Below are 16555 nucleotides of genomic sequence, written 5' to 3'. Positions count from 1 at the left end.
CACTCCGTTGAGTCCCCCTAAGCGCACTCCCCGAGTTTTAAGTTTGAAGTCGATCAGATGAATAGCTATGGAGATAAAGCGCTTTTTGTCTTGCCAGTAGGTGGCACTATGCCAAATTGCACATAATTCAGCTCCCTGCACCTCCTTGAGTCCCCCTAAGCGCACAGGGCACCGCCCTCCGTCGGGTCGCCATCAGCGCACCCCCCTGAGTTTCAAGTCGATCCGACCAACGGTTCTCGAGATACGCGAAGGACAGACAGAGACAAGAGAGAGAGACAGACGATCCCGGAATTATAGTATAGACTGTTTTCACGGAATGGTCAGTCCTGCACTTGAATGTTTTTTTTTCTTTTATGTCCATAGCAAACACTGCAACAGGAAGTGAGCGGGGGTTCAATTTAGAATATTTTTGTTGTCAAGTTAAAACCGTCTATAGATAGAAAATACTAACAATTAGTTTAGTTCCCATAAAGGATGTAAACTGTTAACACTGATTGCCCAATCACAGTAAATATCCTTATAGTTTGTCTTAGTAAATTAAGGGTATTTACTGCAATTACTAGGATTTACTGGCTTAACTATAAAACAGTAGGAAAAACAGTAAGTGTATTTTTGAACATGTCAAATGTTTATTGGGCAAAAAAAAAAGATAAATAAAAAAGAAACGTGTAGAAAATGTTTAACAGGTTTAGAAATTCTGTACACAACTATGTACAGGCAATAATCCAACGTGAGCCCATAAAGCAACAAAGCTATGCATTTAAAATTAAATTAAGTACTAATGCAAGTTAAGAAATTACATCCACTGCATTCAGGACTCAAGACGGTCATGCCAAACTTCAGTATACATTAACAACGCTCAGCTTCTCTGCTACTTACTGTACATCCACCAGCTGGGTGAGGCTGCACACAGGAGCAAACGCAGCACAACGTAAAGGCTTTTGTTTCACAACCAGCATCTCACATCAGGAAAAAAACAAACCAAAAAACATTGTAAAGTAATCGCAGGCATTAAAGTAATTCACTGTTGAATAGTACGGATGTTATTGGCCGTCTTCACACCTTTGCTAACAGAATAGTAACACTTTGAAGGATATTGTGATTTGCTTTTTTTTTAATATGTATATATATCGAGCGGTGAACTTCAGGAAAAAAAAATACTCAACAACAATGTATTGTGTAATGAAAGTAAACTTCTCAAATATCATCTGGCTTTGTTAACGCCCGTGAGGTAGTAAACCTGTGAGAGAAAAGACAGATGCGAGAGGGAGCAGAAACAACAAAAGAAAGCAACAACAGATTAACTTGGGAATTCCTCAGCGAAAAGCTTCAGTTGACACTCTTAACTTAGTGGGTCTTCACGAGCTAATTGAAAGCAAGCTAACAGCTCACAACACCTTTATTTTGATAAGCATGTTGAATATTCATTTATTGTTCAAATATACAAAAATACAAAAGCATTGGACCGAGTCCGTCACCATTTTCATTTTTTTTTTACCCTTCACCAAAGAACTATCCCTCAACGACCATAAAATACACAAACGGCACAAATAAACAGTATGGAAACAAACAAAACGAATGTAATAGCAGGATAAAAACAATTTGGTCACAGCACCTCTGCGCTTACAAATAAAATCATGACATTTCAAGAGACCGAGTGGGGAGAAAGGTTTTGGGGTGGGGTGATGACGATGTATCAAGTGATATATAAAAACTACCTTTTTGGGTAAATGTCACCGGCACCTTCATAAAAGTAACAAACAAAATATCCAACCCCCTGCTCACCAGACGTGTGGTATCCAGTTAAAATATAGCAGCGCTAAAATGTACACAAGGGTGCCTTGAGTCAGATGTTTTGTCTCGTCTGCTACGTGCGGCGATGCTAGCAGAGGTCATGGCAGAGTAAGGTGCTAAATAAAGGTTTCTCTTCCTTCTCCATTAAGCTTGTATTTACAGAGACACATGTCCGCTAGCATAAGAATAGATCCCTCTGAGAATGAACTGCAGTTAGGGGACTTCAGCTTGCAACATTTAGTCGCAGGTAAGAATTTGCCACCCCTATAAAGCGGCTGGTGCTTGGCCCCAGTTCCAGCAGAGGCCGTTTAGGACAGATTCAAAAACACAGGAAGTAAAGAATGTGGTGTGCCAGTTGGTAAGTGAAAAAAAAAAAAAAACTGTTTAATTTAACAGAATTTAACAACATATGCTTCCTCATAGACCCACAATCCAGTAGTCTAAGCAATTAAACCACATAAGCCTTCATTCATCCCAATATGGCTCTGATTTGGTTTCTGTGACTGAAAACCACAGTTCAGAGGAACTCGAGGACAGAAGTCAGAAAATGTGTGCTGTCCCCGCACCAGTCTATATACGGTAATAAGCTTCCTACAAAGTGAAGACATCCGATAGATTAGTTCTTCGCATGTATCGGCGAGTACTTCAAACAGGACGGCTGTTGGTAGCGTGTGTCCGTGTTGGTTGTACTAGTTGAGGAAGCGCCGGCAGCGCCTCGCCCCGCAGTTGCAGCCTAGCTTGTTGTTCGCGTCCTCGATGGGGAACTTGTAGTCATAGGTCAGCTCTTCGCCCGGGTAGATCTTCCTCAGGGCGAAGATCACAATGTGCTTGTGGCCGTCCACGTTGATGACGCGAGAGTAGCAGTTGGGCTCGCACGAGTGGTTGATGAAACGGGCCGCGTTGCCGTGCATCGTCGCGTCCACCACGTCGAAGTCGTCGATGCGGAACATGTAGCAGCCGATGCCCTGGTGGACGACACGTAAACAACAGGGTAAGAAGTCCAGCTTGTGTAGAATGTTTTTTCCAAGTAATTAAATCGCCATGTTACACAATGTCATTTGGATTTATTTTCTTTGCATCACCCCCCCCCCCGATACACACAAACACATTTTCACAAAAAGCCACCAAGTACCATGATAACAGTATTATATGTGTTTACTGACCTTGCTGTCGTAATATGTTTCCCGCTTATCCGTCAGCACAGCCCGAATGACGTTACCAGCGTACTCTATGACCATCTCCGTAGCCTCTATGGTCCTCTTGCAAAACAGGCCACGCCCATGAATTGCAGATCTGTGATGATTAGAGTAGCGAATGGAGTAAATTAGTTTGAACATACAAAAAATAAAAGATAAATAAATAAGCGTTTATAAACACTCATGTTTCTTTGTCGTTTTGCTATCGATTACCTGTACACTCCCACTGCTTCTTTAGAGGTTTTCTCGAGGTGTCTATATCTCATTGCCATGGGAAGCTCAGTGCTGGTGGCTCGCCTGTGGGAGTGGGACATGACAAATGTGGTGACATCATGGACAACTGCTGACACACTTCCTTTGGAGCAACTTTTCAGTTAATGTCCTTACATGTGGAATGGCACCGAGTTAAAAGTCCAAGGTTAGGATCAACAAAGCAGCACAACTATCAATCAATAATACCTGATAGATTTGGGGAGGAAGTCATCATCCTCTTCATCACAGGGGGCCGTCACCTCTGGGAGTTCTCTGTGCTGTGACGCCAGGAAGTTGAACATATCAAAGGTTGACTTCCTATATGGTGAACAACAAAGAAGGTTTGTCAAAACATCAAATCCAATTCATTTGAAGTGTATATGCCACAGAATGTTGATGCAAAAACACTATAGACAGTGAGGTCAAGAAAGAAAGAAAGCATTATTTGTTTCTATAATGACAGCAATCGTACAATCACAAGCATCAGAAGCTGTGTTTCCATTACAGTTTTTCGCAAAAGAATTGCGATATTTCGACAATTTCGACAATGTACAATTGCGACTTGTAGGCGTTTCCATTGAAGTTAAGTTTGAGTGACGGCGCACACACCTGAACGAAATTCCCCGTTGCAGCAGCTGCCACAGTGATTACGCACGGGGATCTGCCCCAAATCCCGTCCCCTGCATGCTCAATGCAAATCACAACATGCAGTTACAACGCATATAAACGAGCCTGATTATCAATTCAAAAGAAAATGAGTCGCAAAATGTTGCTGGCTGCGTGAATGCAGTCAGCGCGACAGGCAGAGGAAAAAAGGTAGCCTAATAGCCTACAACTGGTCCGATTTAGAGATGGAGGGGGGAAAAGGCTGATTTGGTTCTATAATTGCACCTGAAACGTGTGCAATGTATTAGCCTACTCACAGTCACTGTATTCACTTCAGACAGCACCACCGCACCAGTGTGTGCTTTTCATCCTCTCATCTCGCCGCTGTGCCAAATGCGCGCACACAGGCAGCCTGCTGTCACCATGGACCGATTTCTGCCATTAAACATTATCTAATTTGCCCGGCTACGCTTTTGCATAACACTCGTCTTTCTGCTAGGTAGCGTTGCTTCAAAGTTTTCCACTTGCTGCGGAGGTTTTGACACGGCTATCGAACCTTACTTACCAAACTTATTTTCCGCTCCTTTTCCAAGGGATAATATGGGTCACATGACGTGCAAATGCGAAAAACGTGTTTCCATTACACTTTTGCGATAAACTTCTATATCGACACGTCTGAAAAACCACCTCATGAGAGCGAAAAAACTTTTTGCGATATTTGGGAGGTTTTTCGAAATTCACGTGTTTCCATTACCCAATTTCTATTGCGATATATAGATTTTGCGCATTTCTGAGAGTAATGGAAACACGACTAATGGCTGAAAAGAATCAAACCCAAATTTAAAAATTACATCCAAATCTGTATTCGCAATCCTTCAAAATCCATGAAAGTCTTCTTGAAACAAAAGCAAAGATCCATTAGTCGCACTTTGACAGGTGGATACAGGTGAGGAGGTTGTGTGTGTGTGTGTGTGTACGTACCGTGTGTAGAGCTCAGCGCGAGCGCAGCCACTGGGGTTGAGGGGCAGCTCCTCCTCGGTGACTTCACAGCGGTGGAAGCGGAAGCGGTGGGGCTTGCAGGTGGCGGCGCCCTCCAGCTGCTCCAGCAGGAAGATGACGGCGTCGTGGACGACGCCCAGCACGCGCGGCCCGCTCATCAAGGACAGAGGCAGCTGCTTCAGACGGAAGGTTGTCCGTGCCTCCAGGACACCGTCGACCACCGCGCGCCATGCGACTGAGGGAGCACAGAGACGGGAAGGGTGTGAGAGAGCCTGGTCCGACTGAACACAAAGCCTTTCCCCGGCTTAGTTGTGGATTGCAAGTGTCAAGTTGACAAGTGTTTGTTTTGACAGTAAACCTTCATTGACTTTATTTATGCAACAACTGCCACCAAAAGACATACACTTTCTGATAATATAATTAGATAGTAGCAGGCTAGTAAAAACCCCCAAATCAAAGCACGTAGCTCTTACCCTCTATGCTGTCAGCCTTAACGCTAAAGCCATCTTCACTGGTGATTTCAAAGCGCAGGTGGGGCTGGTTCATGTATGTCCGGTTGTCTTTAGGTGCTGGGGTATCCTCTTCTGAGCTAAAACCTGGAGAATTAAATAGGGTTTTTAAATGACAAAAAGTTACTTATTCCTAAGCCTACTTATCCACAAAAACAGTTTTAATTTCTGTTATTCAACAACTATATAAACAAAGAACTCAATTGAGAGGGTGCTTTGCAATTTCTTTGGACAGTTATAACAAGGATTCTGATTGGACAAACGTACAAATGTTGGGGGGAAAAGAGTAGATTTTGATTTTCCCATGTAATATTTGGTCACGCACCTGAGCAAGGGCCCCATTCAGAGAGGTCTCCATGGCGAGCGCTGAGCCACGTATGCGTTTTACCCTGAGTGTCGCTGTTACTTTGAGTGTCGCTGTTACTTTGAGTGCAGGCAGGTGGATCCTCTACCTGGGAAGGCCTAGGCAGCCAGCACAGACAAACAGCAATAAATGTGATTCTGACGCACAAATGTCAAGACAATGCAAGAGAGCTTAATTTCAAAAGGCCAGTGAAATGCCACAAATTCTACATCCCCTGTGAGGTCAATTCATTAACCCATTGATACCTGATGCAGCATTTGTGTGTGTATCCCTTTAAGACCGCGAACCGCGTCTTAAAGGGATACACACACAAATGAGGGATATACACGCAAATGCTGCATCAGGTATCAATGGGTTAAACAGTTGTCATTATTTCTAGCAATGTTCTAATTGGGATAATTAATCTTGAGATAACATTTTACTAACAAGACTGGCTGATACTAACAATTCTAGTTCATCGATACAAATATGCCTATATATATATATATACATATACATATATATATGTGTGTATATATATATATATAAAGTGGAAATAAACTAAAAACACCATCAGAAATGTTTTCATACCTGGCTTCATTTAGGCTATCCAGCATGCTTGAGGGATCCTTCAAGAAGTCCACCTTGCATCTCTTCCTGCCAGGCCTATTTTTTAAGAGAGACGATACATCAAACCATGCCTGTTTGGACAAGCAATATTGGTATGCATGCAACTCAATAAATACATCATTTGGATCTCTTCATTAAAGGTACAGGATGGACAAACCCTGTCTTCATTTCTCACAGTGCACCAATGCATGCACACATACGCATTATACACACACATGCATGTGACTTGAAAATACATCATTTACACCCTGTTTTTAGCTGAAATCTTCAGTGTAGCCAGGTGCTGCATGATGGTGGCCGGTGGATTCTGTAGCCTGCTATTTCTCTACTACACACACACAGAGAAGACAAGGGCATCCATCTTCTCATTTTACTATGGGGAAGATGGCAAATAGGCCAATCTCCCAAAATGTCCGGTGTGTTGCTTTAATATCCACTGATAGTGTCAGGCATCCAACTGTCTAGGGGCAGTAACTATTTCTCTCTATGGCATGCTACTTTCGGGCAGAGCATGTTTGTATAGTCAGTTTGGCCACAGCTACATCATGCATCACATCACATCATGCATATACAAGAAATAATTTACCAGAAAATTAACAGAACAAATAGACTAACCTGATTGGTTTGATTGGACCTGCTTTTGACCTGATTGGTTTGATTGGACCTGGTTCTGGAGGTGCGGCGTATGGCGATGCGGCGTATTGATGCAGAGTATTGATCATTGATCGCTCAGCTTCAGACACCTGTTGCTGGTCAAGATCAAGCATCTCCTTCATTGTTGGAGCCTTAATTCTCACACCACTCGCTCTGTGGAAAGGAAGCAATATACCTTAGACCAAGACTAAAACGCAAAGAATTTAAAATCATATATAACATTATCTGGTTGTTAAAAACATATAGCTAAAACTTTATTTTTATTGTAGGCATGTACATGGTGTTCACTTTGTAATAATGGAATTTATGCCTTCAGATATTATGTTGTAAATCAGGCATGGTTTAAGTAGATTTTCTTTAATGCAATTACATATTAAGGACTGTTTGTAATTTAGGTAATACTCAAATCAAGTCAAAAGGTTCCCAAAGATTCCCATCCCTATATTGATCAATGTTTGAAATCAACCATAATTATCCAGTTCCATTATACAAATAATTGTCTCCATTAAATTGATCTCTGAATATTATTTGAGCTTTTTTCCTAAATGTATACATTGATGTAACACAAGAGCCAAGAATGAGTTGAGTTGGAAATTAATGTTGATTAGTCATCAAAACTGAAGGGGGAAAAATACCAGTTTTCTCTTTAAAAAAAAAAGTGATTTAAGAATGTTTTCTTTTGGTTCTCATTTCGGTTCACTAGTTATATTCATAAGAGAGAGAGAGAGAGAGAGAGAGAGAGAGAAAGTCTAACAACATGCTTCATCCTTTCTACACTGCAGTGGACAGAAACTAGAAACATCAGAAATGTTTACCTGGCTTCATTGAGGGCGTCCAGCTCGCTTTTGGAATCCTCCTCCAGGAACTCCACCTTGCACGTCTTCTTGCCAGGCCTTTCAGACGCAGACGACACTCTCTTCATGCGCACCTGGGAGGAGCGTGAGGAGGCAGACATTGGGCTGGCATCAGGCTGACTGAGGACGGTGAGAGGAGGAGGCTCCTGGTGCTGTGTCACCGGGAAGTGCCACGACGGGCTCTCCACTTTCAGGACGATGGGCTGAGGAGGAGGAGGCCTGGCGATCTCTCGGTGGCTAGCCATGGCTCTCTCTAGAATGGCCTGGGCGGCGGTGGTGCTGAGTTGTCGGTTGCTGCCGGGCGAGCTTGGCTCAGAGGTATTGGTGAGCGTGACGGCAGCTGTGGTCCCACCGCCGCTCACAGGCACCACTCTGACGAGGACTCTGCCATCGGAAGTGGTCGCCGGGTGGTTGCCGGCAGGGGCGCCGATTGTGCAAGTGGGGCCGCGCCGTTGCCTTATGATCACACGGGGGACAGAGCGAGCCAAGGCGTTACCGCCGTGGAGCATCTTGGCAATCTGGCTGATTTTGTTGTAGGCGGGCGAGTTTAAACTGAGCGACTGGTAAGTGTTCGATCGCGGGTCTTTGATCAGGATCTGACCTTGACGGTTGACCAGCAGGACCTGGGGGGGCGGCGGCGGGGAAGCGGACGGAGGCGGGTTGGAGGAGGCACCGGCCTGATCGGGCAGCACCACCGGCTGCGGACCTCCTGGCTTAGAGGTGTCCAGGCGGATGGCGATGGTTCTGCCCCGTGTCGCTCCGGCTTGTAGAGGTAACGGGCTTAAGCCGTTGATCACAATGGGGGAGGTGACTAGTGTCCGTGGTACTATACGAAAAGTGGCGGGGGAAGTCGAAGCGGAGGCGATGTGGACCGTCTGTGCAGATTGGGGGGGCATTGCCACCCTGTGTTGTTTCCTTTGCTGCGGAAGACATGGTTTCGGAGCCGCACGTTTCTTGTTCGTCGCCGTTCGTTGAGTATTTCTCTGTATAGGATGGACTATAATGGTTTTCACAGGTGCTATGGGGGAGGGTTCGGCTCGGGGCTCCGGCGAGTAGTCAGAGTCATCGGAATCATCCTCATATTCAATCATGTTCTTCACCGGTGTTACGGGAGGTTTTTTGCCTTTGGGGCTGGGCTCCGGCGAGTAGTCAGGATCACCCGAATCATCTTTATATCCAACAATTGAGTCGGCTGATGAAGTACTACTGTCATCGTTACCACGGCCTGTATTGTTAGCTGGGTACACTACAGAGCCATCGGCACACGACAGAAAACGGCCTGTAGTCGCATCCAAAATAACCTCTTTTTGAGCGGCTACCGTCTCAGAGACCGACAGAACCTCCTCTTGAACCGACAAGTCGTTTGAGACGCAGCCTCCTTCGTCGACAACAACAGGTGTTGGTTCTGCCTGAGACTCTGGCTCGCACACCGATATCGTTTCTTGTTCAACAGATGATTTTGCGTAGACGGATTCTAGTCTCTTCAGAGCAACTGTCAGTGTTTTCGTGGGTGTATTTTGGTCGCTGTGAATTTGAGTCTCACTACTTTCTCCTCCTGCGTCCTGAGCGCCGTCATCGACCGCCTCGCTTCCATCGCTGTCTGACCCGCCGTCAGCCCCGTCTAACTGTGAGATGGACTGTGTTGGAGGCTGAGCCAGACCCGAGTGGTCCGAGCCATTGGATGCTTCACAGACCACCACTGTGCGGGAAAACTTCAAATAATGAGTGGAATCTTCATTAGCAGAGACATGCTCCTGATGCTCCTGATGATCTACTTGCATCTCCTCATGGTGCGCCTCACCCTCGTCCTCCGCCTCCCCTCTCCCTCCTTGCGCGCCGCAGTGAAGTGCCACATTCTCATTGAGCAGGGCCTCATCAAACTCGAGCTTAGCGTTCAACATAGAGGCCACTGCAACCTCGGTGTCGGCGTCAAACACGGTGTAGGGCAGCTCCTCGGCCATCAACTGGGCTACTTCCTCCTCCAGGCTATCGGGGACCAGGGAGATTCCGTTGGTGGTGGCCACTGCTGCGTCTTCTGCCTCCGACGAGGCTAGGAAGTCTTGGGGAACATCAGTAGACACTGGTGTCGTCATTTTGAAGAACTGTCTGCCTCTGGGGGAGTGGGCGATGGCGACCTGCCGAGGCGACAGCCTCGCCGAAAAGCTAGAGGGAGACGTGGGCGGGGAGCCACAGATCGGGGACCCTGGGCTTCGCCCTTGCCGCGACGGAGGAGACGAGGTCGATATGAGGTCAGATGATCTTGGAGGAGAGCTGAAGAGGGCAGCTCTGGAGTGGACGGTGCCACCGGAGCGGAGGGTCATCGGTAGAGAGGGGTCGCTATCTGTTGGAGAGGAGCTACAGCGGCTCCTTGACGACAGCCTGCGAGGCCGGCGGGGGTCCTCCAAGTCCCTCAGCGTCAGGATGTGATGCACTTTGGGAGGAGCAGAGCCTGAGAGCATCAAATGACCAAGAGTGAAACAAAGGCAACGAATCGATATTGCAATTTGTGGTCAATTAAATTGAATAGTTATTGCAGCCTTAGCATCCCTACCATTTACCGTTACCACATGCTTGAAAAAGGCATTTTAAAATAGTCTGTGCCACAACTGCCTGTAAGTCAATGTGGTCAGCTGAATATGATGTAAATACAGTAGGTATGCTATGTGTGTGGTCTAAAATCAGTTTGGCTTCTCTGAAAACGGTTCTTCATTACCTGGAGACGGGAGCGGTCGAGACATTCCTCCAGGTGGTCTCCTGGCCTGTGAGTAACCAGGGCTTTTGGGTCTAGGTGTATTGTGCTGTTTGGAGTTGGGTGACGGAGTGCTTGATGTCATCTCCATGGGTGAGTGGCTTAAACGTTCTGGAGAGGTTTCTGGTGAAAAATAAAATGCGTCAAACGTACAATGTTCATACAGTATATCATGACTTAAAGTATTTAATAACTATTTTTAAGTTACAACAGGTACTGGAGCCATTTTTGGGAAACAGAGCAAATCTCCCAGAGCATTTGTATGGACTTGCTACCCATTTAAGGTAGCACATCAGCTGAGCTCCCAATGTTTGAGCACAAGCTTTTCACTTTTATTATTGTGATGAATAAGTAAGAGACAGACAGACAGAGACAGACAGACAGACGGACGGACAGACAGACAGATAAATGAATGCGTTCGCTCTTGCTCACCCCTGTGGTCTTTGGGACTGTGGACTATGGTGTGGTTGTCTTCTTTGTCCCACCTTGGATCTTGCTCCTCACCTGGGAGAGGAGTGGTCACCTCTGTCACCTTGCAGGTGTACTTGCAGCGCCTGCGTGGGTCCACTGTGCTCCAGTACAATCGAGAACACCTGCAAAATGAAGGCAGGAGGCAGAAGTGTGTTTATATGAAAGAGATAACGAGGAGAGAGAGGAGAAGATGAGATGTAATATAGAGTAGAGGAAGAGAGGGGGGGGAAACAAATGGTCCAATGTAGCTTTTCATATTTTATTGCTAATAGCCAGACAGTTAATCAGTGTTTCCCCTACCATTCTACAGGCCCGCCAGGCCAACGGCGCCCCCGCCAGGCCAGAAAGAAATTTTGAAAAAAAAAAAAAAGTACAGTATATACCTATACCTATATATATATACACACAGACACACACAGACACACACACACACACAGGTATATATATACCCCCCCCCCAAATCTCAGTAAACCTTTATGGCATACTATTACTGGTGTTGACAGTAATAGAAGATGCCAAATCAGTCAAAACAATAAGCATTTTGCTTTTAGGAGCATTGTGCCAGCGTGCAGCGCTGTTCCAAAACGTGTCAACGTGTGTCGTCGCCTGGGAAACGCACATCCCATAATACAACTGTTCGCATCGCATCCCATAATAGTATGATGATACTTGGGATGCCATTGCAAACATAGATGCAAACTGGTTAGCTAAAAGTTTAGCGTCGCCAGCGAGGGCCCCCATCGTTGCGGCGGTCGGGGGACGTTTCGAAATCCCTCCAGGCCGGCCTGAACATTTTTCTAGGGGAAACACTGCAGTTATGGTAGCAATAACATCCAGGAGGACATTATTTACACTAGTGATTATGGGTACTGTTTATAATGAGAATGATCACTTACTGATATCCAACAGGATACAGCATTCTTCCATTTGACGACAGTTCTGACAGCACACCAAGTTTCTGGATCTGCAGAGAGCCTGGAAAATGGAGGCAAGCGCCATGGTGAGTTTCAGCACGGTAAAGGAGGGCTGACTGATGGCAGTAATGGTTCATCATCCTATGGAGACGTAGATACACGTAGACGTAGGCAGCGTGGTGCAAGTTCACACTTCGCAAGAGCTAGCTCAAAGTTCAGCTCACACCGATTCAAATGAAGGACTTCACGGTCATAGTTCACAATTTAGAATTTTGAACCTAAGTTCGCGGTCCCCAAAAATGAACAGTTCACGTTCATTTCTTCCCTCTCTTTTTTTTTGCCACTGTTTTTAAACAAAGTCGCGGCTCGAACCTCAGACAGACATCGGCGTCAACATTTAGTGCACGGGTGTCAAGTCGGCCAGAATGTAAAAGTAGCTCAGCTCTCCCGCGTTAGGGCTATCAAAATAAAACCCGCTTTAGGGCTATCAAAATAAAACCCGTGGTAGACGGAGCAGAGAGAAGCAGTGCAGCGAAATGACATTACCGCATGCATGTAAAGTTGAACACAATGGGCAAGGTCAGAAAAGAGCGGAAAAAGCGCTGTTAACTTTCGCTGGACTTTTCAATGCTGTCATGTTCATTAGGTGCAAACAGCTGCACTCAGTTCACGCGTTCACCAAGATATGAGCTTGTTCAATGAAGGGCGCACTTTTAGATCTTTATTCATGCACACGTAGAAGTCCAATGACTCAAATCCCCAGCAGAGAACACCTGACATACTTACCTATGGTCATGTTTATTAATTCTGGCTCAAGGCCTGTGAGGAACTTCCTTCTCAGCGTGATTCCCTCAAAGTCCACGTAGACCCGCCGAGGAACTTCAAACTCCTTCCCAGACACCATCTGGCAATGGAGACGAAGGCCGTGTGAACCATAAATCAATATGCTACAAAGAGAATCAGCAGGTGTGAGGTGTGGAGTTAGTTCCTGCAGGTGTGAGGTGTAGAGTTACTTCCTGGTGTTAATTAGAAAAGTGTGCTTCTTTTGAAGCACACTTTTTCCCCCCACACACAATTAAGAGTAATGCTCTCTTCCCTCCCTCGACAACGGCATAAACATCAAAATGTCCCTCAGCGAGGCACGTCATTGTACTTTATTGCTCCCCATGAGCTCCCAGGTGTGAATGCCTGCAACTATATGAATGTGAAACAAAAAAAGGGTGAAAACAAAACAGATCTGTATTAAAAAAGAGAGAGAGAGAGAAAAAGAAGTGTCCGAGGCGCACCTTCTCACTGACGAGGTTTGTGTGCTTGTAGCAGTACACCTTCCTGTCCTGTTGGAACACACAGTTCATGACGCGGGCACACATGAAGTGGAAGTTGCTCTGGCAGCTGGACAGACAACAGCCCACAGTGGCCCCTGACTGGGCACACCGGTCACACCGCTGGGGAAGGGAAGCAGGAGAAATGTGGGGGGGGGGGGGGGGGGAGGGGAGATCGATCAATTTGTGAAAGAAGTCAATCAATGTGCGTTAGAATGATAACCCTTTTCACACAGGGCTTATCGAGCTTGGTGGAATGTGCCAATCGCAATACTACAACATTTAGAACAAAGACAAATTAACCTTCACGTGATCTTTAACATCTCATTTCAAATCATTTATTGCCTGCTAGTAACTTTAGTTCTTCCTTACCAGAAAGCGCCCCCTTGAGACGGCGCTGTGCACTTGCAGCAGAGCACTATTGTCCTCATACACCTCGGCAGACCAAATAGTGCAGTTGACATGGGCCCACTCATTCTGCCCCAAGTATAACAGACGGCCTTCGTCCTATGGGGACCAAAAGACATTAGCATCAATTGATGAGAACCAAAGTGAGGGACACACACACACACCCACCCAGAGGGACACATGAAGACAAGAGAGACTCACGTTGGGAGCACAGTCTCCATAGCGTAGGCACAATGCACACTGCCTCACATCTCTAGTCAAGCTGGATTCAGGATTGCTCTTTACACCTGTGGGAGACGAGCGAATGATCAGGCTCATTTTGACCTTGAGGTCGGAAACCTAATACAAAATAGCCAATCCGTCACCGCACTTGTAAAGGCCAATATTGAGGTCAAATCAAACATCGATCATAATGTATGTGATCGGGGACAAGAGGAAAGAAAAAAGGCAGGAAAACAAACAGTCATTTCCCCTTTGGAAATTAATTAGAGGGGTGTGTCCAAAACATGTCAAATTGAAAACGAATCATGTATGATAAGAGAAGGGGCCACACCATGTGAAATCACTGCACCAGGCGTGTGTGTGGTGACTGAGGGGGTAAGGGAGTTGCTGTTCCCCTCCTGTGGACCTCTGGACTCCTTGGGAAGGTGGCATGTCCTCTCCAGCCACTGTGCATAGCTGTGCTCCATGGACGGGGGGACGACTGCCTCAGGGAGCATGCGACTGAAAGAGCGAGCGACAAGGACATTGACAGACACAGCGGAGAGGGGATGAGAAGACATCTGAGACTATTGTCCTCTTTCATGACTGGCATTTTTATTCCCTTTGAATCAAAGTCAAATTGTGTGTGTGTGTGGATAACACCAAGATGAATGCCTGTATTGTACTTGGTGAATATGGTTTGCACGGCATGGTTGTTTTAGCTACTGAATGGCTGAGGGGTGAAGTTTACCTCGGGTATTCTTCAGACAGGTCCCATATTTTCAGAGAGTATCCTTGGAACCAACTGAAAAGCCGCTCCATCAACTGTGGAAACACATTTGGATCAAAGGTAAGTTTCCTAAACGAAGGTAAAAAATATTGGAGTCAACTTTATTCTTCTTGTGTGTGTCTCATGTCAAGTGACTCAGTGCTCCATTTTAAATGGCCCAATGCTTGATCAATTAAGAAGTGATCAGGTACCCAGAAAAGTAGGAAAAGGGTAGGAAAAGGCATTGCCATTAGAAATCAATGAAAATGCTTTTGTAAATACTTACTTACCGGTACGTACTTTGTGGTAGTGTTCTCTGGCCTGATTGGTGACGTGTTTGTAAAAACATACTTTGCGGTAGTGTTCTCTGGTCTGATTGGTGACGTGTTTGTAAAAACATACTTTGTGGTAGTGTTCTCTGGCCTGATTGGTGACGTGTTTGTAAAAACATACTTTGTGGTAGTGTTCTGTGGCCTGATTGGTGACGTGTTTGTAAAAACATACTTTGTGGTAGTGTTCTCTGGCCTGATTGGTGACGTGTTTGTAAAAACATACTTTGTGGTAGTGTTCTCTGGCCTGATTGGTGACGTGTTTGTAAAAACATACTTTGTGGTAGTGCTCTCTGGCCTGATTGGTGACGTGTTTGTAAAAACATACTTTGTGGTAGTGCTCTCTGGCCTGATTGGTGACTTGTTTGTAAAAACATACTTTGTGGTAGTGTTCTCTAGCCCGATTGGTGACGTGTTTGTAAAAACATACTTTGTGGTAGTGTTCTCTGGCCTGATTGGTGACGTGTTTGTAAAAACATACTTTGTGGTAGTGTTCTCTGGCCTGATTGGTGACTTGTTTGTAAAAACGTACTTTGAGGTAGTGCTCTCTGGCCTGATTGGTGGGTCTCTGATCCTCAGGGAGAGGCTCCTCCTCCTTCAGCCACATCCTAATCACGGAGACAACATCCTCATGGAAAGATTTCTGTGTGGGTGAGAAGACAAGAGGGGCAAGGGGTTCAACCAATTAGATCATACAGGATCCATTTCAAAATACATGTGTAAAATCAGAGTTGTGCGTCTGAAAAAAACAAAAACAATACATCTGTACAAAAATATTGGTGATTTAAAAATATAGGTTAATTTTTGTTTTCTTGTTCAGAAAGTAAAGAAATATTAGGTTAAAATGCATTTAGGGTATTCCAACTGATACCAGCAATGCTGTACTTCATATAAAAGTTTCTTCAAATTCTGTGCAATCGGAGATGACAAGACTGTAGTAGCTGCCTTCCCCTGGTTATCGTAAGAGTTGGCATAGCAACCAATTCTATGAATGAGTGATCAGCATAATTGGAGTCTTTGACGAATCACACTGCCTTGCTAAAACTACCTATTCTATAATGAAGCATACAGGCACATTACTCAATAGGGGTGTCACGTACGTGTATTCATCCTGTGACGTCACGGTATGGGCGTCATGGTTCGGTGTGTGTAGCTATACGAGGAATACGTCAATACACACTCCGTTAATCACGTTCGTCATAATGGTCAATATCCAAATCATCTTGCGCTGTTTATGAACATTGCACATCAGAAAACATCCGACAACTCACCCTAGCACCGTGTACTCAGGCTAAATATAGTCAATTTAACTTTCGGAAGCCTTTGCCCTCAACAAAGTTGAGTGGAAGCGTCTTGCGCAGTCATTCATTGCCATGTTACCTTTTGTGGTTACGTGTTAGCTTGTGTGGCTAACGTGTTCAATGCTATAGCATCGGTCCTGCTGTCCTTCCTTGCCTGTGCTGAATGTCGGTCGAGTGGTTAACGTTATATGCCAGTTTTATCTGACACAGCCGACATACAACCATATTTTTATTCACTGCATCAAATACTGCCA

At 45.3% G+C, this 16555-nt stretch overlaps 1 protein-coding gene across 1 annotated transcript in view; it reads right to left on the bottom strand.

Annotated features, from left to right (window-relative positions):
• Window positions 1-645: 645 nt before the first annotated feature.
• Window positions 646-16555, bottom strand: part of LOC310784917 (histone-lysine N-methyltransferase 2B-like) — a gene marked incomplete at its 5' end in the record, with an annotated part of 46929 nt that continues 31019 nt past the window's right edge. The window contains 20 exons of the mRNA XM_083645945.1: window positions 646-2759; window positions 2958-3087; window positions 3204-3287; window positions 3450-3560; window positions 4830-5082; window positions 5321-5443; window positions 5682-5818; window positions 6291-6365; window positions 6945-7136; window positions 7799-10286; window positions 10551-10709; window positions 11019-11179; window positions 11954-12032; window positions 12758-12875; window positions 13258-13416; window positions 13666-13800; window positions 13903-13988; window positions 14255-14424; window positions 14654-14727; window positions 14972-15643. Coding sequence (XP_083502071.1) covers window positions 2484-2759; window positions 2958-3087; window positions 3204-3287; window positions 3450-3560; window positions 4830-5082; window positions 5321-5443; window positions 5682-5818; window positions 6291-6365; window positions 6945-7136; window positions 7799-10286; window positions 10551-10709; window positions 11019-11179; window positions 11954-12032; window positions 12758-12875; window positions 13258-13416; window positions 13666-13800; window positions 13903-13988; window positions 14255-14424; window positions 14654-14727; window positions 14972-15643 — 5682 coding nt within the window. The 3' untranslated portion in view covers window positions 646-2483. The remainder of the gene's footprint in view (window positions 2760-2957; window positions 3088-3203; window positions 3288-3449; window positions 3561-4829; window positions 5083-5320; window positions 5444-5681; window positions 5819-6290; window positions 6366-6944; window positions 7137-7798; window positions 10287-10550; window positions 10710-11018; window positions 11180-11953; window positions 12033-12757; window positions 12876-13257; window positions 13417-13665; window positions 13801-13902; window positions 13989-14254; window positions 14425-14653; window positions 14728-14971; window positions 15644-16555) is intronic.

The sequence above is a fragment of the Poromitra crassiceps genome (assembly GCF_964638095.1).
Source record: "Poromitra crassiceps genome assembly, chromosome: 11".
NCBI lineage: Eukaryota > Metazoa > Chordata > Actinopteri > Beryciformes > Melamphaidae > Poromitra > Poromitra crassiceps.
This window is presented reverse-complemented; position numbering and strand designations above follow the sequence as displayed.